A 27,139-nucleotide genomic window follows, 5' to 3' on the forward strand; every position below is an offset into this window, starting at 1 on the left:
TGAGGGGGCCCCGCCCCCGACCGCCCCCCGGAGGAGGGAGCCCCGAGGTGGGACGGGTCAGAGGGGGGGAACTTCCCCCCTCGTCCCCTCCCACCCCGGGACCCCGCTCCTCTGGAGGGGGGTCCCCCCGACCGCCCCCCGGAGGAGGGAGTCCAGAGGTGGGAGAGGAAGAGGGGGGAACTCCCCCCTGCTCCCCTCCCACCCCTGGACACCCTCCTCCAGAGGGGGGTCCCCCACCCGCCACCCTCCGCCCTCCTCCCCCCTCCCCTCCCACCCCGGGACCCCTCTCCTCCGGAGGGGGGTCCCCCCGCCCTCCTCCCCCCCATCCCCTGCCCCCCCGCCTCCCCCCGCCCCAACCGGCCCCGGCTTCGCTCCCGGCAATCCATGGCCCTCTCTTGCCGTCCATTGCCGAGAGCGAAGCCGCGGCCTTTGCCCCCCCGCCCCCGCCCGCGGAGCCCCCCGTGTGATGTCGGGACGGGCCGGAGCCCCGGCGGTGTCGGGCGGTGCTTGGACACTGAAGGGGGGGACCCGCCGAGCGGGCCCGGCCCCGTGCAAAGGGGGATCCAGGGGGGGCGCCGGGTCCGGCCTGCGCGGCTTTATTCAAACCGGCGCCCCCAAGCCCGCGGCTGCGGGGACACGGCCCGGGGGACAGGGGGGGACACGGGGGACATCGAGGGACACGGGGAGGGGAAACAGAGGGGGAACTGAGAGGGAAAAGATGGGAAATAGAGGGGGAACTGAGAGGGAAAAGATGGGAAATAAAGGGGGAATTGAGAGAGAAAAGACGGAAATCGAGAGGGAATTAAGAGGGAATAGAAGAAGTGAGAGGGAAAAGATGGGAAATCGGGGGGGAACTGAGAGAGAACAAAGGGGGAACTGAGAGGGAATAGAGGCACAAGTGAGAGGGAAAAGATGGGAAATCAAGGGGGAACTGAGAGGGAAAAGATGGGAAATAGAGGGGGAACTGAGAGGGAACAGAAGGAGAACTGAGAGGGAAAAGATGGAAAATCGAGGGAGAATTGGATGGGGAATAGAGGGAGAAGTGAGAGGGGGAATTGAGAGGGAAGAGAGGGGCACTAGAGAGGGAAGAGAGGGGGGTTGGGGTTGGGCAGCGGGGAAGGGCCGGGCAGGCAGGAGGGGAGGAAGGAAGGCTGGGGCGGGGGGACAGGCCCGGAGCGGGTTGCGGGGTTCGGGTGCGGAGCGGGGCGAGGCGAGGGCAGAGGGAGGCCGGGGGAGGGAAAGGAGGAGGGGTCCGGGGGGGTCGGGGTGTGCCGGAGAGAAGGGAGAGGGCGGAGAGGGAGCCGGGGCAGGGGGAGCGGGAAGGGTGGTGGGAGGAGAGGGAGGAAGGAGGGCTGAGGGGAGCCGGGGAGCGGAGGGGGCGCGGAGCGGGGGTGGGGGGAGAGCGGCTCGGGGGAACAGAGGAGGAGGGAAGAGGGAGGTCCGGGGGAAGGAAAGGAGGGGAGGGAGGAGAGGTGGAGAGGGGTAGGAGTGGGTGGCCGAGGGAGCCGGGGGAGCCCGGCGCGGCCGCTGCCGCCTCCTCCGCCGAACACCTGCAAAATGGCGCCGGCGGCTCCTCACGGGGCCTTAAATCACCTCGGCCCCGCCCCTCGCACCTGTGCCCCGCGCATGCGCCCTGCGGCTTCGCGCACCTGTGCCCCGCGCATGCGCTCTGCGGCCTCGCGCACCTGCGCCGGCCCCGCCCCCGAGGCCCCGCCCCCGCCTCGCTCCTCCCCCGAGGGCGGGTCCGTCCGTCCGTCCGTCGGTCCCGGTGCCCCGGGCAGGGTCCGTCGGTCGGTCCAGCAGCGCCGTCACCACGTCACCGCACTTGGGGCGAGCACGAATCCGTCACCTTTAATCCGTCACAAAACCAGCGGCAGCTCCAGCCATGACAGTCCCGAGGCACGCGACACGTCACAGGCGACAAAAAAAGGCTTTTAGACCCCTGAAATAAACACCTGCCAAATGATTAATCCCATTCGTTGCCATTAGAAAGGATGTAAAATATTTATTGAGGGCTTTTGCCTTGCAGAGGCACGACATAAATAGAGTGAAGTCCTGCTGAAATGTCATCCGTCGGCACAGTCCCCAACCCGGGGGGCTCGGGTGCCGCTCCCCAAACAGTCCCGGGGGTGGTTTTCCCCCCAGGGAAAAACAGAATGTGCTTGGAAGGGCCCCAGGGCCCGGGGCTAATCCACCCCTTCGAAGCCCTGGGCGTTCTCCACGGCCATGAGGAGCTTCTCCCGCAGGTCCTCGAACGAGTCGTAGAGAGGCAAGTCCAGGCGGTTAAAGCTGCAAGGGCGAGGCAAAAAAAGCAGGAAAAACCACTCAGGAAAGGGGGAAAAAAAGGCAACAGAAACCCCCTGAGGTGGATTTCAGCTCTGTCAAGAGCCTGGTGTCTCGGGGCTGCGGCGGTGACTTACCAGGTGTGAGCTCGGGGCAGCTTGTCGGGACTCCCCCACTGCTCTATTGTAAACAGCTGAGGACCATTTGAACCTGGGGGAGAAGAAGAAAACACCCCATGAAATAGGAATTGCTGGACACTACAAAAAACACCTAAATGTTGTTTTTAACGCCAAACGTCGGCGTCGGTCGCGGGCTGGATTTTCCACCCAGTTAAAGCCCCAGAAATGGGGTTATTTCTCTCGTTTCAGGGCAAAAGAAAACAAGGTCAGACATCAACAGGCCTCAAGGGGGGGTTGGATTTCTGGCCTCACCGTAAAGTTCAGCAAATCCGTTCATAGGCACTCGAGACGTCCCGGTGACGAACTGCAGCAGCCGGATCCGCTTCTCGGCGTCCATCAGCAGCACGGCCTGGGGGCAAACACAGACCCTGTTTGTACCAGACAACCCTTGGGACACAACAGAGGGTCTCCATGTGGTCCAGGCCCCCATCCCTGGGCTGCTCTGGTGGGAGCCACCCTTGCTTTGACCCGGGAGAGGTGGGAACGGGACGTTTCCCTCCCGGCACAACGTTCCCAGAGGTTCTCCAAGAAGAAAACTGATGGCCACCCTCACTTTTAGCAGCAGCCAGAGGTGGGCTCACCTTCCAGAACCACTGGATGACGGGGTGGTTGGGGCAGTAGCCGTTCTTGTAGATGGTGTGCTGGCGCCAGTCGTTGACGTCGACGTCGCCGAGGCCGCACATCAGGAGCTGGGGGGAAGGGGAGCACTGGGGGGGTCAGGGAGGGGTCGTGGCACTGCACAGGCAACCCCCAACCACCTCCCCCAAGGGCAGCTCTTTGTGTGGCACGAAAAGATTGATTAATTAGGGAGAAACTCTAATTTCCCACTCAGGGAGAGTGAGGAGCCCAGAACGTGACACATCCCCCTGTGGGCACCAAACCCACTCACCTCCAGCTCATTCTCATCAAAAATCTTAATCAGGTCGATGGGAAGCAGCTCTGTGAACCCCTGTGAAGAAGAGAAGCAAAGTTAAAATCCTCATCCCATCCCGTCGGCCTTCCCTTCACACAGATCCCCCCTTGGATAAGAAACCTGCATTAGAAAAAACACTGAATTTTGTGAAAGCTGGCAGCTCCAAAGAGCCTCTCACCTCCAGGAAGGCATTCATTTGCTTCTGCACCCTGTTGACAAACCTCCACTGGATGACCAGGCTGTGGAGAGAGAAGAGAAACCCCCTCAGGAACCCACAAGTTCAGAGATTTCACTTCCTCACTGACAACTTCAGTTGTTCTGATTGATCAGCTGAGACTGGTGGAATTTTGGGAATAAAACCCCCCAAAACAAAACTGGGAATACTCACTCGATGTACTCCCTCTTGTTCTCGTTGGTCACCATGATTTCGGAGCCGTTGGGCTTCAGGTCCACTTGGTATGTCTGGGTTTCAAAAAGGACCAAAAAAAAAAAACAAACCTGTTGTTTGAGGCCCCCTGAGCAGCATTTTACAGGCAGGAAATTCTCAGGAAATGGATTTGGAGGCAGGGAACAAAGTGGTGGCAGCAGAAGGGGAAAACTGGCAGGGAAAGGCTGGCAATAATTTGGAGTTAAATCACCAATAATTCAAACCAATAATTCAAACTTCCCCCTCCTGGGGCTTCAATATTCTCCCTGGTTCTCAATATTCTCCCTGGTTCTCCCTGGAACTCAGAACTTCATTTACAACCTCCAGGAAAAAGGCAACAAGCACTAAAAGGGTGTTTTGGGCCTGCTCTGAAACGCTGAAGTCAGTTCTCAAAAGAAGGCCCTGAGGTCCCGGTCAGACCCGGAGCCAGAATCCAGGTCTTAGAGGTAAAACTGCCCAAATAACCAACCCTGAGATGGAAAGAACCTCTCCCTACCTGCCCAAAGTTCTCCTCATCGATGCAGAACATGAGATCCAGCTCGGTGGGGTCGTTCTCCAGGATCCACTTCAGGGAGTTGTAATATTCGCTGTCCTGGGGGCAGAGTTAATTAAACAGGGTTTAATTTCACTCAGAGCAGAGTTCCTGAAACCCAGGGCACTGGCAGGGGGTTAAATGTGTCTTACCACTGATTCCATGTCCTTCAGAGTGATGGGCTTGCCCAGCATCATCTTGTAGAAAGGTCTGATGAAGAAGCCTGGAAGGGGAGAGAGGGGGGAGCATCACCTGCAGCTTCCTCAAAGGTCCAACTGCTCAATCCCATTTAAAACCCTCACTCTGTGCCATTTAAAATGGCAGAAAACCAGGCTGGGGAGCTCCCTCTGCTGCTGTGCCCCCCAAAAATCTGATAAGTGAAATCTGCTTAGTTTCAAAATTCAGCAGAAATTGTGTTTTCTCCTCAATCTTTCAGCAACAATTTCACATTTAACACTCTCCTGTCCCTCAGCCCGGGCTCCAGGGCGGGGGGTTTCATTCCCAGGGGCAGGGGGAGGGCAGGGGCAGGGCAGGGGGGCACTCACCGTCCAGCAGCTTCCCGTGGTACACGGCCAGCCCGGCCACGCGGCCGATGAAGGTGAAGTAGGACAGGTGGTCTTCGTTACAGAGACCTGAATTAGGATTAATCTGAAGTGTGTAGTTGTCCCTTTTTTTTTTTTTTTTTGGGGGGGAGAGGGGGAGGAAAGAAAAAAAAAAAAAAAACAAACAGCTAAAGAACCAAGTCTGGAAATCAGCAGGTGCTCAGATATTTAAATAGTTAAATAAATGAGTCGTGCTCGGGCAACGGCGGCGGGGGGGCTTTCCCAGATCCCAAATCCCACAGATCCCAGATACCAAATCCCAGATCCCACAGATCCCAAATCCCAGATCCCAGAGATCCCAGATCCCAAATCCCAGATCCCACAGATCCCAGATCCCAAATCCCAGATCCCACAGATCACAGATCACAGATCCCACAGATCCCAGATCCCAAATCCCAGATCCCAGATCCCAAATCCTGCTGCACATCCCCTTCCCAACCTGTTCAACACCCCAAAAGCCACCCCCTAGCCACGGTTCCAGCCCTGCAAAACCCCAAACCCCCTCTCCCTGAGCACTGGGAATGTTTTTTGGGGCAGGGAAGGGGGTGCTGACCCTGCCCAGGACACCCTGGGGAGGAGGAGATGACCCTGCCCAGGACACCCTGGGGAGGAGATGACCCTGCCCAGGACACCCCGGGGAGGAGATGACCCTGCCCAGGACACCCCAAGGAGGGGATGACCCTGCCCAGGACACCCTGGGGAGGAGATGACCCTGCCCAGGACACCCCGGGGAGGAGGAGATGACCCTGCCCCGAGCGACTCCACCTCTCATCCCAAAGGTACCACCAAGATTTCCCGGCTACTTACGTGGCTGAGTACTCAAAGAGGCCGTAGTAAGGGTTAAACATCTCCTTGGACAAGAGAAAAAACCACTCTCTGGCCACACCCCCGTAGTCAAGTCCTTTTTCTGACTCGAACTCGATCCAGAGCCGGGCTTTGAGGACGTCGGGTCTCTTCACCGACATGATCCGCCGGTAGGACTCCTCAAAAATGTTGTTGCGGTGCAGCTTCATCTCAAACCTGTTGGGGATGTCGGCCTGGGGGAAGGAAGATTGGATGAGTCTCAAAAAGGAGAGACTTGAGCAAACTAATGACAAAAAACAGAGGAAAGGATTGATACCCCCAACCTCCATTTTAGGGGCATTTATCTAGAAAACTGCGAGTCTGGAAGACTTAAAATGGTTTTTTTGGTGAGAAATTCAACCAATTCAAACTTTTCTTTGTGGTTTTGGATCCCTGCTCCAGCCCTTGAGGAGCAGGACAACTAATTAAGACTGGGAGGTGCCTCCCCTGCCCGGATCTACTCACGGGTTTCTTCAGCTTCTTCCGGAAATAGTCGTATTTCTGCTTGAACTCCCGGGAGTAGGGGACGGCCTGGAGGGAGAGGACACGTTATTCCAGCTGCTCAGGGCTTGGAGAGCCAAAAATCTTCAGCCCTGCCACCTCCACGTCCCACCCTGCACCCAGGAGGAATTTAAGAACCCCCCAAAACGCCATCGTTTCACTCCGATGATCATAAAAACGTCGCTCAGTCTTTGATGTTTGGAAAATTTGACACCGAAGGAAAATACTTTGGTTTTTGACTTGGTTTTGTCAAAATCCCCCAGCAGCACTTACTGGGCCAGTGATGGCCGGGTTCTGCAGCCTGGGGTCCTCCCACTGGGTGATTTTATTATCTGCAAACGACAACAAAAAAAAGGGATTTTGTGACTTTCGTGACTTCTCCGGGCCGGGAATTCCCGTCGGATTTTTCCAACAAGGTTGGCAGTGGCGACAACACAGCCCAGTTCCTTCCATGCCCAGCTTGGGAGAGCACCAGGAGGGCGACAGGAAGGGTCTCCAGGACCAGGGGGGGACTGTCCCTTCCCTGCCTCCAGCCAGCTGATCCTCCCAAGAGTCCGGACACGACAGACCCACGACAGGACGATGGCGTCGCGACGACCAGACAACACTCCAAAAAAACACCCTGGGAGGTGCCAGGCACCCCTGCCAGTCACTCACAGCCTGCTGCACCAGTAACACTCTCTGCTGCACCAGTAACACTCTCTGCTGCACCAGTAACACTCTGCTGTACCAGTAACACTCTCTGCTGCACCAGTAACACTCTGCTGCACCAGTAACACTCTGCTGCACCAGTAACACTCTGCTGCACCAGTAACACTCTGTGCTGCACCAGTAACACTCTCTGCTGCACCAGTAACACTCTCTGCTGCACCAGTAACACTCTGCTGCACCAGTAACACTCTGCTGCACCAGTAACACTCTCTGCTGCACCAGTAACACTCTGCTGCACCAGTAACACTCTGCTGCACCAGTAACACTCTCTGCTGCACCAGTAACACTCTGCTGCACCAGTAACAGCCTCTGCTGCACCAGTAACACTCTCTGCTGCACCAGTAACACTCTGCTGCACCAGTAACACTCTCTGCTGCACCAGTAACACTCTGCTGCACCAGTAACACTCTGCTGCACCAGTAACACTCTGCTGCACCAGTAACACTCTGCTGCACCAGTAACACTCTCTGCTGCACCAGTAACACTCTGTTGTACCAGTAACACTCTGCTGCACCAGTAACACCCTCTGTTGTACCAGTAACACTCTGCTGCACCAGTAACACTCTGCTGCACCAGTAACACTCTCTGCTGCACCAGTAACACTCTCTGCTGTACCAGTAACACTCTCTGCTGTACCAGTAACACTCTCTGCTGCACCAGTAACACTCTCTGCTGCACCAGTAACACTCTGCTGCACCAGTAACACTCTCTGCTGTACCAGTAACACTCTCTGCTGTACCAGTAACACTCTGCTGCACCAGTAACACTCTGCTGCACCAGTAACACTCTGCTGCACCAGTAACAGGGATTAATTAGCTTTAATTTTAGTCCTTTAATTAGTCCTTAATTAGGGGTGAGCTTGGGGGTCTGTTCCTCGGCCTGAGGGCCAAACCTGACCCTGTCAAACTCAGATTTTAGCCTCTCTGTGCCCTCCTCTGACGGTGCTGTGAAGAAATATCTCGTTATTAATGAGTCTGGAAATTTAAAAAATAAAAAAACAAACCCAAAAAAAAAAGGAAGGAGAAGAAGCCCCAGCCCGGCCAACCACGAGATCATCGACAACGACGACAAAATATCAACGAGAGTCCAAAATATCAACAGGAACAAAAGGAAGCACAGAGAGGAGACGTTGATGCTTCACAAGTCAGAGAGGGACAACTGATGAGCCAACGAAAGCGAGCTACAGTACCGTAGGAGGGCACTAAGTCTCTGGGCTCAATGTCTCCACAAACCAACACCTGGCTTCCTAAATGAAGAGTAAAATCACAGAGCTTTCACTTCCAGGCTTGGGGAGCTCCCTCTTAGCTGCTCTGGGGCCCCAGTGCTTCACTTACTGTGGTCGATGTAGAAGGTCCTCCCGTCCAGGTGGATTCGTTCCTCCCAGCCGGGCTGGAAAGGGGAAATAAAAACAAAAAAAAGAGGAAATAATTAAGTAAAACAAGTGTCACAGGGCCTGAAGCAATGCCCTGCCCACCTCATGGAACTGTTAGAGATGCTCTGCAGCTGAGGTGGCTCTAAATCCCTATTATACTTTGGTTACGAGTATGGCCAAACTTCTGACCTTAAAATCAGAGTTTTCTCCACAAAATATGGAAGTTCCACAGAAAAATCAACCCTTATTCAGGTTTCTGGATCCCAGAACGTGCTGGGGCACTGACAGAGCTTCGCTTGGAACATTCTGCTCTGTTTTTCCCAAGTGATCAGCAAAGAGCAGAGAGGCCACCAAGGCCCGGGCGGGTGTCTGGAAGCTCAGGGAGCACAGGAAGAGGCCCCAGGGGAGTCCCAGCTCCCAGGAAGGCCCCGGTGCCCGTGCCAGGGGCAGAGGAGAGCCTGGCACGGCGGGTGGAGGGTCACTTACAGGCAGAGGGCCCAGGTCGTTGGGGTTCAGGGACGCTTTGGATCTCAGGTGCACCGGGAACTTCAGCCGCGGGTCCTCCTGGAACCCAAAACCCCCCGGGTCAAGGCAGGTCTACAAACTCCTTTTTGGCTCTAAGGGGGGGTTGTGCAGGCAGGAGAACAGGCAGCAGCAGTTCAGGGCAGGGGGGGCAGGCCTTACCCAGGTGGTGGTCTTGGTGTTGTGGTCGATGAAGAAGGGGCGGCCGTTGGGCGCGATGCGCATCTCCCAGCCCGGGGGCAGGAAGCTCTGGGCCCCCTTGTGCTGGGGCTTGGGGGAGTTGTAGGGGGACGGCTGCGGGCTCTGGGGGTTGGACAGGGTGTCCTTCACCGCCCGGCGCACCGGCGAGTCCTTCATGCCCTGCGGAGCAGCCAACGCCAAAACTCACCGAAACTCACCAAAACTCACCAAAACTCACCGAAACCGACCCGAGGATCAGAAGAACTGGCTCTCCCCTCAGCACAGCTTAACAAAAGCAAATCCAACCCCCTTGGGGAAGGCACCAAGGGCTGCAGGGGTGTCCTCACCTCCAGCGGGGCCGACAGGGTGACGGTGGGGGAGCTGAGGCTGCGGGGCCGCCGGATCTGCGGCTCGCTCAGGTGGTTGCTGCTGCTGCTGCTGCCCGGGGCCACCAGCCCGTCCTCGGCGAGCTGAGGGGGGCAGAGCCAAGTCACAAAGGGCACCAACACTGCCAGGGCACTTTAAAAACCGTGGCACTGCTTATTAGCATCATGATGATCATTCTTAATTTCCTAAAGATGACGATTTAACGGAATTTGATTTAATACATTATTAATGGAGCGGGTTAACTTTCAAATTCAACCCTAAGAACACATCTGCCTCCTTTTAGCAGTTCCTCCACCCCTCTCTGGAAATTCCTTCCCTCCCAGCTCGATCTGGGCCTCAACACAACCCAAAGAAAAACCATCTCCATCAATTATTTTTTACGATTCACCCGAGTCGTCGCGACGACGCTCGGGATTTTTCCCTTTAAATTCCAGAGCTTCTGGAATTGAATTTCTGTTTTAACTTTGAAGTTGACCCCCAGCTGGAGGGCCTGCCCTGTACCTGCACGATGGGCCGCGTCCACGTCGTGGTGCGGTTGTTGTGGTTGACGTAGTAGGTCCTGCCCTTGGCGTCCTTGCGCTCCTCCCAGCCCGAGGGCAGCCCGGGGGTGGTGTGCACGTAGGCCACGGAGGGCTGCTGGGCAAGAAACCACCCTGTCCTTATTTTACATCACCTGACCCCTCACAGCATCATTTTACAACAGCTCAAAACATCTCCAAGTCCGGCGCCTTCCAAAAAAAGCGACTTGTTGACTCACGTCGTTCCTAATCCCAACAACCATTTCTGATTTCATTTCATACAAAGCTCTTTGGGGCAGATCATTTTTCTTCTCCCAAGAGATCCTTTGGATCAGCCTGGCCCAGATTCAGGCACCTTGCTCAGCAAACAACCCTCCAACTTTTGAACTCCTAGTGACAAAAAGGAACTCTGGGGTTTAATGAGTTTGGCTCAGAAAGGTGGATTTTTATCATATTTTTTTTTTCCCCTTTTATCAGTTTGGATAAGTAAGAGTTAAAGAACCCTGCAGTCAAGAGAATGGAAAAGAAGGATTAAATCTGGTTAAGGTCAGGTCAGATGATGTTTTAGAGCAATGCTAAACTCAGTATTTCGGGAAAGATTAGGCCCAGATTTGCTACTTGCAGATTCACAGGCGACACATTTCTGACACAAAACCGGAGGCAAAAAACCCCCTGAGAAAAGTAGAATTTTTTAAAATTATTCTTTTGCAGTCAGACCGGTTTTTATTCACAGTTTTACTCACACCTCGTTTGGGAAGGGAGCTCTGGGCTTACCAGGGCTAACTGAGACTGCTCGGCCACCGCGTCCGTGACGCTGCACGACCTCAGCCTGGAGGAGGGTTCTCTTTGCTGGCAGGGAAACACAAGAAAGGTGTCTTGAAGTTAAGTGCTGCTGTTTTACCTCAAAGTGACTCAGATTATCCTAAATAACACCACATTTGAGCAGCAGAAGTTGAGAGGAAGAGCGGCCCCCTACGTACAACCAAAGAGCCGAGTTGCTCCCCGTTGGCGTCGACCTGGAGCCTCCTGCTCAGCTCCTCCGACAGCTCCTGGGGGCTGCTCCGCGACACCGGCGACGCGGGAGGGGGCGGCAGCGCCAGGCTCAAGGAATCCCCGCCGGCACTCGCCTCCTCGGAGATGGTTTCCCAGGGCTGACAAAACAAAATAAAACAAGTTAAGGGTTCACACAGAGCCTTGGGTGTTGGAGCAGTCTGAGGTTCAGGACCCACCTCAGGGACGTCCCCGCTCTCCGCCGGCTCCGGCTCCAGGTCCTCGCTGATGTGGCGCCGCGAGCGGAACCGCCGGTGAGCGGCCTCCTGGTTGATCTGCCGGATGTTGTTCTCGGAGTCCGAGCCCACGTCGCTGCAGAAAAGAACACGAAAATAACCCCAAATAACCCCAATTAAACCCAACCCCTACTTTGTCGGTCGCCTTCGAAACCTGGGAAATTCTGGTTATAAAACTCATTATTCGTGCACGTGTCAGGCCAGGGCTGGAGAATCCAGCACTCCCTTGGCCATGGTTTAGAGGTCAGTTCTTCCTAAATCCAGCTTGCAGAGCTGTTAGCACACCCAGGGAATGCAGCCTGGACGCCGAGGAACAACCAGCATCTCCTCCAAGCTCACCCGTTCGACCCCGTCAAAACTCAACGGAGTTGACTTTCTACAGAACAAAGTCACTTATTCTTGTTCAATTCCTGAAAAATTCCACCTCTGGCTCCCCCTATTCTGACTTCCCTCCCACCCTGGCACTCCCCAGGACCTCCCTGTCCCTCTGGGGTGGGGAGGTCTCTCGAGCCCAAGAATTTTGGCCTGCAGGCCCCCGGGAGTTCTCCGCGCCGCTCACATGAGGCTGGGCCGGTGCCACTGGGTGCTCCTGTTGTTGTGGTTGACGTAGTAGGTCCTGCCCAGGTTGTCCACCTTCTCCTCCCAGCCCGGGGGCAGCGGCGGGGGCGGCAGCTCCTCCTGCCGCTGGGCCGCGGGGTCGCCGGGATCCACCACGTCCCAGCCGTGCTGGGGGAGGGAGGGAGACAAAAAAACCTCCTTTCACCGGGAGGAACCAACTCAAACCCACCAAGGGTTGGGGGCCAAGGGGAACCAACCCTCCAAGCTCCAGCTGCTCCCACAGTTTCCTGGAACCTTGAGAGTCCAGCCTTACCTCGGAGTCGTCCCTCTGGTCGCCGTTCTCCTCCTCCTGGCCCCCGTTTTTGGGCATGTAGGCCATCTTCAGCCGCAGGAAACCCTTCACGCGCGACTTGTGGCTGCGGGACGAGGAATTCCATTTAATATCTCATCGAAAAATGAGATTTTATTGATATTAAATTTGACATTTAATATCTCCAATTAAAAACCCAGCAGGATTTCTTCTTCTAAAGCACACGGGGCCTTGAGGAGCTCGGAGGTCTCTTCCAACCCAATCGATTCTATGATTTTATGATTTTATGATTCTATGATTCTATGATTCTATGATTCTATGATTCTATGATTTTATGATTCTATGATTCTATGATTTTATGATTCTGTGATTCTATGATTCTGTGATTTTCCCCCTCACCTTCTGGGCCTGAGGAGGAAATCCTTAAACGTGTAGGGTCGCTCCATGGTCGGGTCTTCGGTCTGGGAGCGGGGGAGAAAACAGAAAAAAATATATAAATATATACATATAAATATATATGTAAAAATATATACACATAAATATATAAATATATACATATATACAAATAAATATATATGAATATATACAAATAAATATATATGAATATATACATATAAATATATATAAATTTATACATATAAATATATATAAATACATATAAATATATTAATATATATATAAATACATATAAATATATATAAATATATACATATAAATATATACCTATAAATACATATAAATATATACCTATAAATATATAAATTTATACATATAGATATATATAAATATATAAATATATAATATAAATATATATAAATATATACATCAAAATATATATATAAATATATATAAATATATATATAAATACATATAAATATATGCATATAAATATATATATAAATATATATAAAAATATATACATATAAATATATATAAATATATACATATAAATATATATAAATATATACATATAAATATATATAAACTTATACATATATATAAATTTATACATATATATATAAATTTATACATATAAATACATATATATAAAAATATACATATTTACTTCTACTTATACACCTCTAGCAATAGAAATTGCCCTTAATTTTGTAATTTTGGGGTCCCTGCAGGATCCTGGCTGCTGGGAGGAAACCAGGCAGGGAATTACAGACCCACCAGATCTCTCAATTTATCAAGAAACAGCAACAAACAATAATCTGAGTGCTGACAACAAAATGATTCCAGCCCCACACCTCAATTATTTTCATTATTTCTTGCTAAAATAATGAATAGACAGTTCTTGCAGCAGCAAATCTGCCCCAAAATAAGCTTTTTTTCCCCCAAAAATAAAGCTGTTCCTCTGCTCACCGGGAGGTGGCTGAGAGGCACATCCACCTGGCCCAGGAAGTCGTCTCTGGTCTGGCACAGGAGAGAAAAAAAGCAGGAAAAGGAGTAAATTTACACCAGAAAAGCAAAATAAAAACCCATAAACCCATAAAAACCCATCTCACTTGGCAAGACCTGAATTGGAAGGTCGCTCCTGAAATCGTTCTTTTTCCAGTTTTGGGTGGCAAAACCTCCAACCCTGCTCGTTGCACCTGTTCTTTAAAAGGTGGCATTTTTAATTGCCACCTTTTTATTTAATTTATTTTATTTATTTTATTTAATTTTAACTTTAATTTCCCAGGCCCTGCCAAAACAGAGCCATAAATCTGAATAAAAGTCCCTTTCCTGGCACGTGGGGACGACCACAACTGGATCCTTTCTGAAAGGGATTAAGCAATTAAACAGCAATTATTCCAATCCTAAATTACTCCTCTTGCACTGCCAAAGCTTCTGCCCCTTGTCCTGTAAGAAAGGAAGGAATTACTGCCAAAAAAACCCTCTTGAAACAAAAATGCAATAATCTGCACCACGAGCTGATGTTTAGGGATTGAAAACTGGATCAGAGCAAAGAGCAGAAAGGCCAGGAGTGCAGAACTATCTGCTCATCTCACTGCTTTGCCTTCAGCTCTGGAATTAGCTTCTCCCACACCCCCTTCTGATTTCTTCTTCCCTTTAGGACACCCAAACCTGCTTGGTCACGCTGCTGGCTGGAGTAATTTATTTTTCTGCCCACAACTGACTGCTGGGAGCTCCCAGTGCCAGATGAAAAGACAGCTCAAAGCGCTGGACTTTAGATGCAATAACACATTTTCCAGTGAGATTTCACCTGGAACCCGACGACACGAGGTCGATCAGGCTTTAGAACGAGCTGCTGAGCTGAAAACTTCCCGGGCAGAACTTCTGTTCTGCCGACGGGCACAAAACACGCGCGTTCCGAAATTCGTCATCGCTCGGCGGCTTTTCTCGAAGAGCGGCACAAAAAGCAATCAAGGCTCTCTCTCTGGCTTCTCCTCTGTAATTTTCTGGGGCTGGATGTGCCCACCAGGGCAGCTCTGGCTGGCACCTGCAGCGTTAAACCCGTCAGCGCTTCCGTTACGGAGCCAGGGCTCGCTCCAGGCCCAAACTCCGCCCGCGATTTTTTCCAGGCTGGAGCAAAGACTTTATTGCTGCTGTTATAAAACCAGTGAGATTATTTCTCCAGCTCTTCTGCAGGAAGCTTTCCTCGGGTTTCTTCACAGAGAAATCCCAACAGACACAGCTTCCAGGGAGAAAAATGCCTGACCCAAAATGCAGAACCGTTCCCTTTCGGAATGTGGACGGATGGGGCAGAGACAGCACTGCCAACTCCTGACTCTCTGAAAACTTGTCTGAAAATTAAAGACAAGGGAGACCTGAGAGCCCCTTCCAGTGCCTAAAGGGTGTTTACAAAAGGGAGAGAGAGGGACTTTTTACACATGTCATAATATAACAATGCATCAGAACACGTTATTATGGGATTCTGAGAAAGAGTAAATATTTTTCCTCAGCTTAATCACAGTCATGTAATTGTCAGGGGCTAATTACTAATTTTGGAGAAGGATCCCAGCCAAGAGCTCTGCCTTTGTTACCAGCTCTGGGGGCTAAAAATGACCAGCAGAGGAAGGTTCCCTCCCCCTTATCTCAGCTTGCTCTTGTTGCTTGATGCATCTGGTGTCTCTGGAACGTGTCTAAATCTGGACTTGCACAACATTTCTCCTGAAAGGATTTCTGAGGAAGCAGAGAAGAGCTGAGCCGGGCGAAACGCAGCTTTCCAGAGCCAGCGGTGCCGTTTCTGCTCGGGAGCCGAATTAGAATTCCCTCCCACTCCTGCAGCGCCGTGCTCGGCTCCCAACAAAGCTGCCTTTGTCAGCTCTCCCCACCAGCTGGCCAACGGGTCATTTCTCAAGTGGCTCCCAGTTTCCCACCCACCCAGCCCGGCCCTCTCGGCCCCCAGCGACAACCAGGCCGAAGGAGCTGCGCAAAATCCGACGCAGGGGGAATAAACAGGAAAGGGAAAAATCAGACATTTGTTTTTTTTCCCCTGTTTCATTTGCAGGATGAGATTTCGATGAATTTGGGGCTGAGAACACTTAGCAGGCTGCAAGTCAACTCAAGAAGCTTCTGCCTTCCAGATTTTCTTGCTGAGATGTCCTCAGGCTGCCAGGAAAAGACACGACACACTCCTGGAGCAGAACTGCTCCCTCACCAAACCTGCACCTGCTTTAGTTTATGGAGGTTTGATTTCCCTCTTTGGCAACCAAAGCTGAGGGACCCTCCCTGGTTTCCCCTCTCAACGCCCACCCAAGAGCTCGAAAGAAGGTCATGGGAGCTGCAGAGTCATCCCTGGCCCTGCTGCAGGAGCAGCTGCCTCCGCGCTGCGTTTCAACAACCGAGCCGCCCGGACTCGGGGCACACAAAACCAGCACGAGCTGCTTTCGTTTCCAGAAGGTGCCAAAAGATTTGGTTTTCAAACCAGGGCGCGCGAAGGCCTCGGCCAAGTCGACACGAACACCTAATTTGCCGTTTGGACGCCGCGATTTTTAAGAATCTTTCCGGCTGACGTAACGCCGAGCCGGGAAACGCGTGACGGCGGGGCCCGAAAATACCGCGCTGGATGGAACCACAGCTGAGCAAAGCTGTGTTAGATCAGAAACAGAGACCACTCGGGCTCGGTCCTGACAAAGGCAGAACGTTCCAGCACCGGCTCTGCCGGGCACGGCACACCGGGACTTACCGCGGCGCCGGGAGCGTCGGCGCCGACCCCCTGACTCTGCTCCTCGGGCCCGCGGGTGACAAGAATCCTGAAGCGCTGCTGCCTCGTGTTCTGCTCCGGCCTGATTTTAAACAAGCAGCCCTGCCCTTGAGGAATCCGCTCCACCGAGTCGCTGCCCGGTATCTCTGACCTGCTCCTGCCGGCCCCGGGCGGCTCCGAGCCCGGCCCGTCAGCCGGGGGGCCGATTCCTTCTGCCGGCGGCTGCACGGGGTAGGAAGTGCTCCTTTCCAGCCGTATCCGGGGGTACCTGACCAGTCTGTCCCCCTTTGTGCCGGTAAACCCGAAGTCACCCCCGCCCCCCGCGCCTGCTCCGCTCGGCGGCTGCTGTAACTGGAGAACAAAGAGCTTCTTCCCCGAATTCGCCGCCGGATCCGGCACGTGCTGCAAGGACCAGCGCCGGGGCTCGGCGTTACTCGGAGCCTCCGAGCCCAAGGGAAGCAGAGTCACTTGAGGCACATCCGCGCTGGAAGCCCGATGCTGGATCCTCACCCCGCTGACGTTCCGACCTGACGGCGCCTCGTCCGCCTCCTCCTTGGAGGGGACGGCACAAAACACTCGGTGATTATGGCAAATGGTTCCATTTGAGTTTTTGGGGGTCCCCCGCGGGCTGCCTGGGGCGGCAGGGTGGTTCTGCGGCGGGGCGGCGCAGCAGCGCTCGCCGGGGGCCGAGGGTTCGGAAGGCCCGGCGTCGTCGCCGCCCTTGCGCTGGAGCGAGATCTGCACGGAGGAGCTGCGCGTGGGCCGGGCCTCGGCGCCGCCCAGCAGCTGCGGGATGAACATGGCCGTGCTCCTCTTCGGGTCGCAGGCGTTCCGCGGCAGCCAAAAGTCGTCCTCCCGCTCGAGGAGCTCCGACTCGGGGGCCGCGGGGCTTCGGCCGGAGCCAAAATGAACCCGCAGCCGACGGGCCATGGTTTGAGGCGGAGAGCGCGGAGGGAGAGTTAAAAACCAGAGGCATGGGCTCGGGGGCAAAGCAACCGCTTAGCACGGCGGCCCTGGCAGCCACAGAGAGCGCAAAGAGCCCGAGCGGCAAGCGGCATTCCGGGCATGACTGGGCAGGAGCAGCCGGTGTGCCGGTGACGGAGGGTCGGGTGGCGGCGGTCACGTGGCTGGTTCCCCCTCTCCAGTGTGGGGGGTTTGTTTTTTCCCTTTTTGTTTTTTTTTAACGGCCCCGTCCCAGCTGCTCCTTTTCCATCAGGGTGTTGATGGAAATCGAAACCGCGCCGGCTTAAAAAAGCTCCCCTTTGGGGCCGAGAGCTTCGGGGACAACTTCCCAGAGGGAATATTTCAAGGAAATAAAGGCAAAAAAAGCAGTTTGGGGCCTTCTCCCCCTGCAAACACAACCTGGGGGGAAGCAGAATTCCCCCCAGCCCAGCACTCACCAGCCTGTTCTCATCGAACACCTCGAAGAGGAGCCGGTGGTTGGTGGGGTTGACCTGCAAGGAAAAGAAATAGTAAAGAAATCATTGTGTTTATTGGGGAATGAATAATAAATAAATCATAAATAAATAATAAATAATTGTATTTTGGGGAAAATAAATCATAAATAAATAGTAAATAAAAAATTGTATTTATTGGGAAATAAATAGGAAATAAATAGTAAATAAATAATTGTATTTATTGGGAAATAATAAATAAATCATAAATAAAAAATTGTATTTAGTGGTAAATAAATAATAAATAAATCATAAATAAAAATTTGCATTTATTGGTAAATAAATAATAAATAAATAATAAAGAAATAATTGTATTTATTGGTAAATAAATAATAAATAATTAATAAATAAATAATAAAGAAATAATTGTATTTATTGGTGAATAAATAAAAAATAAATAAATAATAAATAAAAATTGTATTTATTGGGAAATAAATAATAAAGAAATAATTGTATTTATTGGGAAATAAATAATAAATAAATAATAAAGAAATAATTGTATTTATTGGGAAATAAATAATAAATAAATAATAAATAAATAATTGTATTTATTGGTAAATAAATAATAAATAAATAATTGTATTTATTGGTAAATAAATAATAAATAAATCATAAATAAATCATAAATAAATAATAAATAAATAATTGGATTTATTGGTGAATAACCTGCAGCCAGTTCCTGCTGAGAATTCCAACCCCTCCAGGAACACCCCAGCAAGTGCAAGGGGCAGGAAGGTTTTTAAGTCAACATGGAAATAAATTTAAAATAAGATTAACTGTGCATGTCCTAGCAGAGAGACTTACCCTAAAATAAAATTCTTCGTTCCATTTGGGGTTCAGGGTCTGGAAAAGAAATAATATTTACACTCTAAAGTTTCTTTGGGTTTGCAATTTAAAAAATGAAAAAAAAATGGAAAAAAAAATAAAATTATTTTTTAAACACCAGAGTGTTCTTAATGTTCCCAAAGCAGTGGAATTAAGCAGAATAAACCGATTTTAAATGTACCTTTTTGATGGTTTTTGTCTGCACCAGAGCAAGTTCTCTGTTCTCATCTGCCACATACAGGGAGAGCTTCACGTAGGGGTCGCTGCAAGAGAGAAAATCACATTTAATGGCCTGTGATTGGGCAGCCAGGGAGAATTCCAGAGGGGATTTGCCACCAAAGTTGCCAGCACTTGGTCTGTTAAAAATCACAATAAATCTGATTGAAATCCAGCAGCTAAAAATCACAATAAATCTGATTAAAATACAGCACCTGCTAAAAATCACAATAAATCTGATTGAAATCCAGCAGCTAAAAATCACAATAAATCTGACTGAAATACAGCACCTGCTAAAAATCACAATAAATCTGATTGAAATCCAGCAGCTAAAAATCACAATAAATCTGATTGAAATACAGCACCTGGCCTGTTAAAAATCACAATAAATCTGATTAAAATACAGCACCTGACCTGTTAAAAATCACAATAAATCTGATTAAAATACAGCACCTGGCCTGTTAAAAATCACAATAAATCTGATTGAAATAGAGCACCTGTTAAAAATCACAATAAATCTGATTGAAATACAGCACCTGGTCTGTTAAAAATCACAATAAATCTGATTGAAATCCAGCAGCTAAAAATCACAATAAATCTGATTGAAATAGAGCACCTGTTAAAAATCACAATAAATCTGATTGAAATAAAGGAAAGAATAAATGAAAGAATAAATGAAAGAATAAATGAAAGAATAAAGGAAAGAATAAATGAAAGAATAAAGGAAAGAAGAAAGGAAAGAAGAAAGGAAAGAAGAAAGGAAAGAAGAAAGGAAAGAATAAATGAAAGAATAAATGAAAGAATAAATGAAAGAATAAATGAAAGAATAAATGAAAGAATAAATGAAAGAATAAATGAAATAATAAGGGAAATAATAAAGGAAAGAATAAAGGAAAGAATAAAGAATAAAGGAAAGAATAAAGAATAAAGGAAAGAATAAAGAATAAAGGAAAGAATAAAGGAAAGAATAAAGGAAAGAATAAAGGAAAGAATAAAGGAAAGAATAAAGGAAAGAATAAAGGAAAGAATAAAGGAAAGAATAAAGGAAAGAATAAAGGAAAGAATAAAGGAAAGAATAAAGGAAATAATACATGAAAGAATGAATGAAATAATAAATGAAATAATAAATGAAATAATAAATGAAATAATAAATGAAATAATAAATGAAATAATAAAGAAAAGAATAAGGAAAGAATAAAGGAAATAATAAATGAAATAATAAATGAAATAATAAATGAAATAATAAATGAAATAATAAAGGAAAGAATAAAGGAAAGAATAAAGGAAAGAATAAAGGAAAGAATAAAGGAAAGAATAAAGGAAAGAATAAATGAAATAATAAATAAAGCAGCTTTGCCTTGCCACGTTCTGCACTCAGCCACCAATTTCACCCAAAAAATTCAAGTTCATTAAACTTTTAATTGCTGCTTTCATGTAGACAGGCAAGCTAATGAACAATTTGTAAGCAGCATTACAGAAATGCAGGGAAAGCCACGGGGAGGCTCATTTATCCCTTAGGAAATTAGTCATTTCTATAGCTAAAAAACCTCCGAAAAAGAAAATTAACGGCTTTGGGTTGGTTTGGGCTCCAGAAGCAGCTTCTCCCCGGCTGTTACCTGGTTGGTTTTTTGGGAAGGGCTCTCTGGGTGCCCTCCAAGAGGCCCAGCTCAGCACCCACCTGGCTCCAAAGATGTCTTTTTTGGCCAGGTCGATGCCCGACACCACCTTCACCCTGAGGATGCGAGACTCCTCCTGCAAGAGAAAAGGAAATGTTTTAATTCTTGGTGCACTTCCAGCCTGAAGAGCAACAGTTGGCAAGAGGATGTGGAAGAGAAGAACCTCCCAGAAGGAGGTTTCTCTGAACCCAGAGCTGGTAAGAGTTCAGTGAAAGTAGAGTAAGAGTAGATTAATAACATCAGAGCCATAATAATGTGACAATAACAGCAATAAAACCAGAGGGGGATTTGCTGAACGGGGTCATTTCCCATCCCAAACTGTCCAGACCCCACAAAATTCCTCCTGCAATCTAAAGCTCTTCCAAGACAAGGGAGAAGATTCGTAACATTTTTGTTCTGAGGCGGCAAAAATAAGGAAGCCAGGTTCAAAATAAACCCTCCAAAATGATTTTTTTAAACCTGTCTCAGCACTTTTTGGTGTAAAGCAGCGTTCCCTGACACTTGGCACATCTCAGTGCTCCCTTCCCTGCTCGGATAAACCTCCCCTGAGCTGCAAGATCCCAGCTCCAATTACGGTAATTTGAGCCTGTGTTGAGAAAACAATGCCCCACTTTCCCCCCGGGTTCCTCCCGGGCTGTTTGCTTGCAAATTGTGAGCAAAGAAAATGCCTTCACTCAGAGAAGACAGCACAGAAAAACCCAGGCAGAAGCTCAAGCCTGCCCTGACCTCACTGAAGTTGCTGTTTCTACACTCTCAATGCCACTCAGGTTTGTCCAAAAAGTCAAAATATTTATTAGAGTGGCATCTTATGCACTGAGGGCACCTCAGCACATCAACCAAATCAAAAGAAACCAAACAGAAACAGCCTAAAAGAAAAAAAAAAGGCAGGAGGAAGTCCCGTTAGTGGAGGATCCCTAATTCAGGTTTTGCAAGAGGCAAAAGATGATCTAAAGAGACTCTCCAGAACACACCTGAAGTGGCACATCCCAGCTGAAGCATTCCAGAGGCTGGGACCCTGTTCCCCAGCCAGAGACACAGAGCTTCAATCACCTGATTTCCCCTCTCTGGCTGTGCAAGAAAATCAGGATGTGGGTTGGTTTTTGTACAGAGCTCCCAAATTCTGAGGGAGAAGAGCCAGGATCCAAACCCCAAAGAACAAAGTGATCCCCAGGCACAATTAGAGACTGGGAGGGTTAAGGAGAAGTGGGGATGTCATGTCTGAAGGCCAACAAACATCAGCTGGAGCCCTGATTCTCCAGCAAGCAGAGCAGGATAACAAGGCTGATCAGACACTCGGCTCAGCGGGACCTGGATCAGGGAAGAGGATCCACAGGAGGGGAACAAGGGCCTCCTCCAGCCCCCCTTCCTCAGGCATCAAAGAGTGGAGGAGGAGGAGGGACAGGTCTCCAGCCTGAGCAAGAGGTCTAAAAAAGCACTTGCATAATTAGATATATCTTAAAAAGCAAAGAGATGCCACAAGAAATGGTGTGATCATGAGTTGTCTCTGCTGAACAGCTCCAGGTACCACAGGAACAAAAGGGCACAAAGTCAGTGTCCAGCTGTCCAGACAACCACCAGGAGAGCACAATTAAATATCTCCACCACTTAAATATCTCCACCAGTGATCAGCATCTCCTGTCCTCACAGAGCGTTCTCCCACGGCAAACATCACTTCAGCAAGAAGTGCAGAGAGGCAGCTGCTTCCCTCCCACCGAGGTGGGAGACTCCTGGACACAATCTTGGGATGCTCCCCCCCTCCCTCCTCACCTGTTCACCACCCAGCAGCACCCTGGGGACACTCTGCCCCCCCTGCCCACCCTCCTGTCCTGCCCTCACCGTGCCAGGGCCTGGTGAGCTATTTATTAGTGCTGACTATACCCATGCTGCCTTCTGTCCAATCATTAACACCAACTTTATGTTCTCTTGCCTCCTCCAAACATGGCAGAGGTTACAGAGTCCTCCTCTCTGCTGAAGGGTAACCTTTAGACAGGTTGGGTGTTCTCAGCTGCAAGTCCTGGTGCCATTTTAGGGGACTTGGAAGCTTAGGAAGTGGAAGCCAATTATGCAGCAAAACCCAGACTTCACCTGCAGTGAACAAACCCCAGTTCACCTCAGAAAACACAGATGCATTTAGAGATTATTCAAGAGAGTTCTGTGGGAATATTTCTCTGGATGATTCACAATTTGTTAAATGAACACCACACTCACTTCTCCAGCTGCTCTGGAAAGCTAAAAGTCACTTCTAACACCCACTACAGCACTCACACAAAGAAAACTCATTATGGATTAATAAAATCCCCTGGAGCTGGGAAGTTTGGAGAAGAGTTATGGCAACAAAAGAGGAAGAACAGGGGCCGAGCGCGGTGATCCAGGAGAGGCAGCTGAACCTGGGCAGATGGGCTGTAAAACCAACCTGAGCAAGGGTTGTAAAACCAACCTGAGCAAGGGTTGGGATCCACATCTGGATGTTCTAAATGCCCACTGAGAGAAGAGGTGTAAGGAGGGAAGCTGCAGACGTCAGCTCCCGACAGGACACATGAGAACCGCCCGAACCAACGATCGAAACAACAAAATTAGAGCTGGGCTGGTTGGAATGAACAAGTTTCAAAGACCCACCTCCCAGCCCCACCAGAGGGATGAGTCCCTCTCCCCTTCCCAGGCTGTCACCTGAGGGTCCCCAAGGCAACTCACCCAGCCCCAGGCCCGAGAGGCAGAGCAGGTTTCACCCCAAGCCCGCGTCCCACCTGCGGGAGCTTCACCTGAGCCGCGCCGGGGGAGGCCGGGCTGGGCTTGGGAGCTGTTTTTTCTCCTCTCCCCGTGGAGACATTTTTGATCCCAAGCCACGATAGGTAAATTTCCACTGGCTGGGAGGAGGGAAACCAGATCCTGCCGGAATGTTACCTGCGTGCGGAGACTCCGCGGATCCAGTTTCATCCGCTGGTTTTATTATTGAGTTTTATTGTGGGGTTTGCAAAACAGATCTTTAACTCGGGGCTCTGGTGGCAAAACACATCGGAATGGAAAAGACAACAGTCTTTAAGGTGGTGTTTTAACCGTGGCACTTCTGGTTTCCTGAAGGAAACCCCACACACACGGTCACCCAAACACTGCTCTCAACTCCGCCCGTTATGGGGGGAAACAACCAAGATCTGCAGTTTCAAAGCAAAATAGAGGATTTATTTGTCAGAGTGTTGGCTGGTCCTAAATCTCCCAGCAACTGAAACCCAGCTCAGTGGCAGGAGAGTGGAGCTGATTCTTTGATTGCTGGTGGATTAAACCACACACAGCCACATCCACATCCTGCACAGAGGATTCCCAGATGAGATTCTCCTGTTCTGACCCCAAGCAGGGTGCCCTCACCCCCAGGTGAGACCAGCCAGGAGGACACCACAGTGACTTTCTGAAGGCCACAGCAGCACCAGGTGAGAAGATTCAGGATAATTCTTGCGGTATCTTCCTGATCTCGAAACCGTCCGCGGCGATTTTGCCAACAGTGGTTGATACAATCTCAGCTCTGCAGTGCAAACAAACCCAAGCACCGGGGCTGTGACCCACATCTCCACTCTCCTCTGCCAGTCCAGCCCAGGAAAACAAACTGAAAAGGTCAGTTGGTCACAACCACCTACTCCCCTGGCCCGGGCAGGGAAGTGAAAATCTCCTTTCAGGCAGCCTGGGAACCCAGCTCAGATCTTCACCCCTGTTGATCGTGTTCCTGCTCCCCTGCAAACCCAACTGGGCCTTTTCTGACCTCTCAACCCTCACTGCAGGACACCACAGAGCTGTAAAAACCCCATTATTTTCCCTAAAGGAGGTCTCAGGACAAGTTTGTCTTCCAAGTCCCAGCCCAACACCAAAAGCACATTATTAAGAAACAAATCACAGGGTTGACCTCAGGAAAATCTGCTCACAGGGAATTTTTCCTGCATTTACTGCACTATTTTTTACTAAAAATAGTGTTCCAAGGGAATTGGGATCTATTTTTATAAAAATCCACTGAATTCCACACAGCCAGCCAGACTTGAGCAATTTTAGCAATTGAACCAGGTCACCCGTGAGCTTCAGAAACCAAAAGGAACCTTAAATTAATTTAAAAGAACCTTAAGTTAATGGACTTGCTGTACTGCACGAGACTTTACTCCCCTTATTTAAGTTTTGGGCCTATTTCTATCACTCATTGAAAGAATTAATCCATGCAGGATGATGACAGGCCACTGACTCTGGTAAAAGAACAAGGCTGGTTTTATTTCATTATCCTCAGGTCAGGGCCTGCACAAACCCATTACTTTCCAGCAGGACTCCAGGACTTTTAGGCAAGAGAAAACCACAAAAATCCAGTCCCCAGTGGATGTCTGACAATTCTGCCCAATGAAGAAGGGGCTGAATTCCCAACCAGCACCCTGCAGGGAAGGACCCCACAGAAGGTGGGTGCTCAGGCACAACCATCAGGATTTTACCTTTCCCTGACCAACCTCTGATACATTTGAATTATAAAAAAAAAAACCCACCCTAATCATCTTGAACTGGTGGTTCTGATATGAAATCCACCGGGCCCTTGACATTTAAACTTCTTAAAAGTGAAAAATTATGACTTAGGCAGAAAAATTATGACTTAGGCAGAAAAATTATGACTTAGGCAGAAAAATTGTGACTTGTGCTTTCCCCTCCCCACAGAGAAAAGAAACCCACTGCTCTGGAAAAGGAGGAGTAAAATCAAAGATGAACTCACCTACGTTCCTGTGCAGGCCACACAGCCCTGACACAGCCAAACACCCCCCAAAACCCCAAATTTGTTCCTCTGGGTAACGAGAGGAACAGGCTGGGAGCGCCCTGGCCCGGTGGAAGGTGTCTGGTACCAACCAGTAGCCACTCCAGTAGCCCAGTGAGGTGCCACCAGCTCCCACAGGCAGGGTTATGTAACCCTAATCTATATTTTTGGGAGGGATTTAACGATTCCAGACCATAAACAGGCATTCAATAAAGCTGTAATCCCACAATAAAGCGGGACTGGATTTTTAACTCCATTTCTGACCCCGGGGGCAGTTCCACCTGCAGAGCTGAGCAGGGCCAGCACCAGGAGCTCCTGAAACAGGCCCTGCTGGAAAATCCTTGAGAGGGGGAAAACTGCACTGCCTGACAAGACAGCAGGAAATTCAGCCTGTCCTTCTCACTTTAACTCCTGTAAAAGCTCTCCTGCAGCAACTCCTGCTCAGGGCAGAAGTGGGGACTGTGAGTTTTCACAGGGAGACTTCATTTTCTGCCACAGTTTGTTGGGTTGCATGAGTCATCCCATTATCCAAGCAGAAATTAAATTAGGCCTTCCAGCTCTGGGCTGCAGTTAATAATTAATGTTTCTGTGCGAGTTTCCAGCCTCCCCGGCGAAGAAATTCCTCCAAAGCCATGAACATTTCAGTGATTCCTGCACACACATTGAGGGGGGAAGGTGGAAGAATTGGGGGGGTTGTTTGTTGGATTTAGGAGCGTGGTTTGGTTTTGTTTCTCAGTTGTATTAATTGCTTGATGGAAATTCCTTAAGGATTTGCCAATAAATGGATTGTTGCTGGACCAAGCTCAGGGGTTAGCTCAGTCACTTGGTCCCAAAATGGTCCTTGACACTGACTAGACTAAGAACCACTCATTAAAATATTCCCCACTCATTATCCCAAACAAAGGCCGGACTTTATGTTGTGATGGGAATGTTTAATATTCCTGCATCCATCAGCAACCAAGTGCTGCCTCCTCCCACTGCTCTCAGACTGGGATCTGGCCATTTTCTTTCCATCCAGCCTCCCCTAAAACCTCCAGGTGAGGCCAGAAAATGGTGAAAAATGGTAAATCACTGTCCCCCCTGTCACACCTCCTGCCTCTAATGCACCTGAAAGCATTTATGGAATATTGGGCAGGGGGGTGATCTCTCCATGAAAAAGCATCTCTGAGGTGATCCCACGGTGCAGGTTGTTCTCTTCTGCCTCAATTACCAACAATCCTGTCTTCCCAGCTGACTGGAAGCTCAAAAAAAAAAAACCCAGCTGGTTTCCACAGCAACACCAGCACCACACAGAGCTTTTTGAGTGTATTCCTGCCTCATCAGCTACAAACTCGATCATCTGAACTCTGCAGACTTTGGGGTCACTCAGGAACAGGAGCACACCAGGTGCCAAATGAGCTGGCAGGTCACCCACACCCAGGCTGTGCCCACTTTACGAGGTTTAGCTTTCAAACTGCAATGGAAACTCGTTAAGACAAACCCCAAACTTGACTGGCACCGGCTGGGGGACAGGGACAGGATGGCCCTGGAGGGCACAGGAATAAAACAGCCAGGGAGCAGGATTTCAGAGGCACACCAAGGGCTGGGGAGAGAAGCAGTTCAGCAGAGAGAAATCAAACCCTGACAAGGTGAAGCAACGTCTCTGTTGTCATTTCTCACTGACTAAAAAGGCAAATACTTTTGTTGGCTGATCTCAAGAATTGGTGGCAGTTTCTGTAAGCTACTGCACGGTGGGAAGGAGACCTGACACGCTGTCTCTGGATAAACAGAGGAGGAGGATGGCAAGCAGAGCACACCACCAAGAGAAAAAAAATCCATCTGCTCTATTCCCTTCAACACACCCCAAAAAACCTCCTCCTTGCTGCTTGTTTACGTTCCAGATCACTTCTCTCTTGGAAGATAAAGCACTTCTTCATCCTCATA

The 27,139-nt window shown here is 49.8% G+C and overlaps 2 protein-coding genes across 6 annotated transcripts in view; both read right to left on the reverse strand.

Moving 5' to 3' along the window:
- Positions 1–1,979: 1,979 nt before the first annotated feature.
- The window catches only part of LOC135405731 (E3 ubiquitin-protein ligase NEDD4-like), a 33,070-nt gene continuing 7,910 nt past the window's right edge, over positions 1,980–27,139 (reverse strand). The window contains exons 2-31 of one of the 5 annotated variants that reach the window (XM_064640320.1): positions 20,454–20,527; positions 18,741–18,822; positions 18,539–18,577; positions 17,681–17,734; positions 13,493–13,543; positions 12,524–12,585; positions 12,128–12,230; positions 11,816–11,982; positions 11,200–11,332; positions 10,951–11,121; positions 10,745–10,819; positions 9,954–10,085; positions 9,413–9,535; positions 9,048–9,245; positions 8,850–8,927; positions 8,326–8,380; positions 8,181–8,237; positions 6,554–6,612; positions 6,245–6,310; positions 5,744–5,973; positions 4,880–5,001; positions 4,487–4,557; positions 4,299–4,394; positions 3,764–3,837; positions 3,554–3,614; positions 3,352–3,411; positions 3,044–3,151; positions 2,715–2,811; positions 2,421–2,493; positions 1,980–2,289 (exon numbers count right to left, since the gene is read on the reverse strand). In XM_064640320.1, the coding sequence (XP_064496390.1) occupies positions 2,187–2,289; positions 2,421–2,493; positions 2,715–2,811; positions 3,044–3,151; positions 3,352–3,411; positions 3,554–3,614; positions 3,764–3,837; positions 4,299–4,394; positions 4,487–4,557; positions 4,880–5,001; positions 5,744–5,973; positions 6,245–6,310; positions 6,554–6,612; positions 8,181–8,237; positions 8,326–8,380; positions 8,850–8,927; positions 9,048–9,245; positions 9,413–9,535; positions 9,954–10,085; positions 10,745–10,819; positions 10,951–11,121; positions 11,200–11,332; positions 11,816–11,982; positions 12,128–12,230; positions 12,524–12,585; positions 13,493–13,543; positions 17,681–17,734; positions 18,539–18,577; positions 18,741–18,822; positions 20,454–20,527 (2,874 nt within the window). In that variant the 3' untranslated portion in view covers positions 1,980–2,186. Of the gene's footprint in view, positions 2,290–2,420; positions 2,494–2,714; positions 2,812–3,043; positions 3,152–3,351; positions 3,412–3,553; positions 3,615–3,763; positions 3,838–4,298; positions 4,395–4,486; positions 4,558–4,879; positions 5,002–5,743; positions 5,974–6,244; positions 6,311–6,553; positions 6,613–8,180; positions 8,238–8,325; positions 8,381–8,849; positions 8,928–9,047; positions 9,246–9,412; positions 9,536–9,953; positions 10,089–10,744; positions 10,820–10,950; positions 11,122–11,199; positions 11,333–11,815; positions 11,983–12,127; positions 12,231–12,523; positions 12,586–13,492; positions 13,544–17,680; positions 17,735–18,538; positions 18,578–18,740; positions 18,823–20,453; positions 20,528–27,139 lie in introns of all 5 variants that reach the window. The other 4 variants (XM_064640319.1, XM_064640321.1, XM_064640323.1 and 1 more) reach the window with 4 other exon arrangements.
- On the reverse strand, positions 16,079–17,250 carry LOC135405733 (uncharacterized). The gene has a single exon (XM_064640326.1). The coding sequence runs from the start codon at positions 17,208–17,210 to the stop codon at positions 16,170–16,172; it is 1,041 nt and encodes a 346-aa protein (XP_064496396.1). The 5' UTR covers positions 17,211–17,250; the 3' UTR covers positions 16,079–16,169.

The sequence above is a fragment of the Pseudopipra pipra genome, chromosome W (genome assembly GCF_036250125.1).
Source record: "Pseudopipra pipra isolate bDixPip1 chromosome W, bDixPip1.hap1, whole genome shotgun sequence".
In the NCBI taxonomy this organism is placed as follows: Eukaryota; Metazoa; Chordata; class Aves; order Passeriformes; family Pipridae; genus Pseudopipra; species Pseudopipra pipra.

What these genes read in the sequence shown, in the direction of transcription:
- LOC135405733 (XM_064640326.1), bottom strand. Translation starts at nt 17,210, where the DNA reads ATGGCCCGTCGGCTGCGGGTTCATTTTGGCTCCGGCCGAAGCCCCGCG.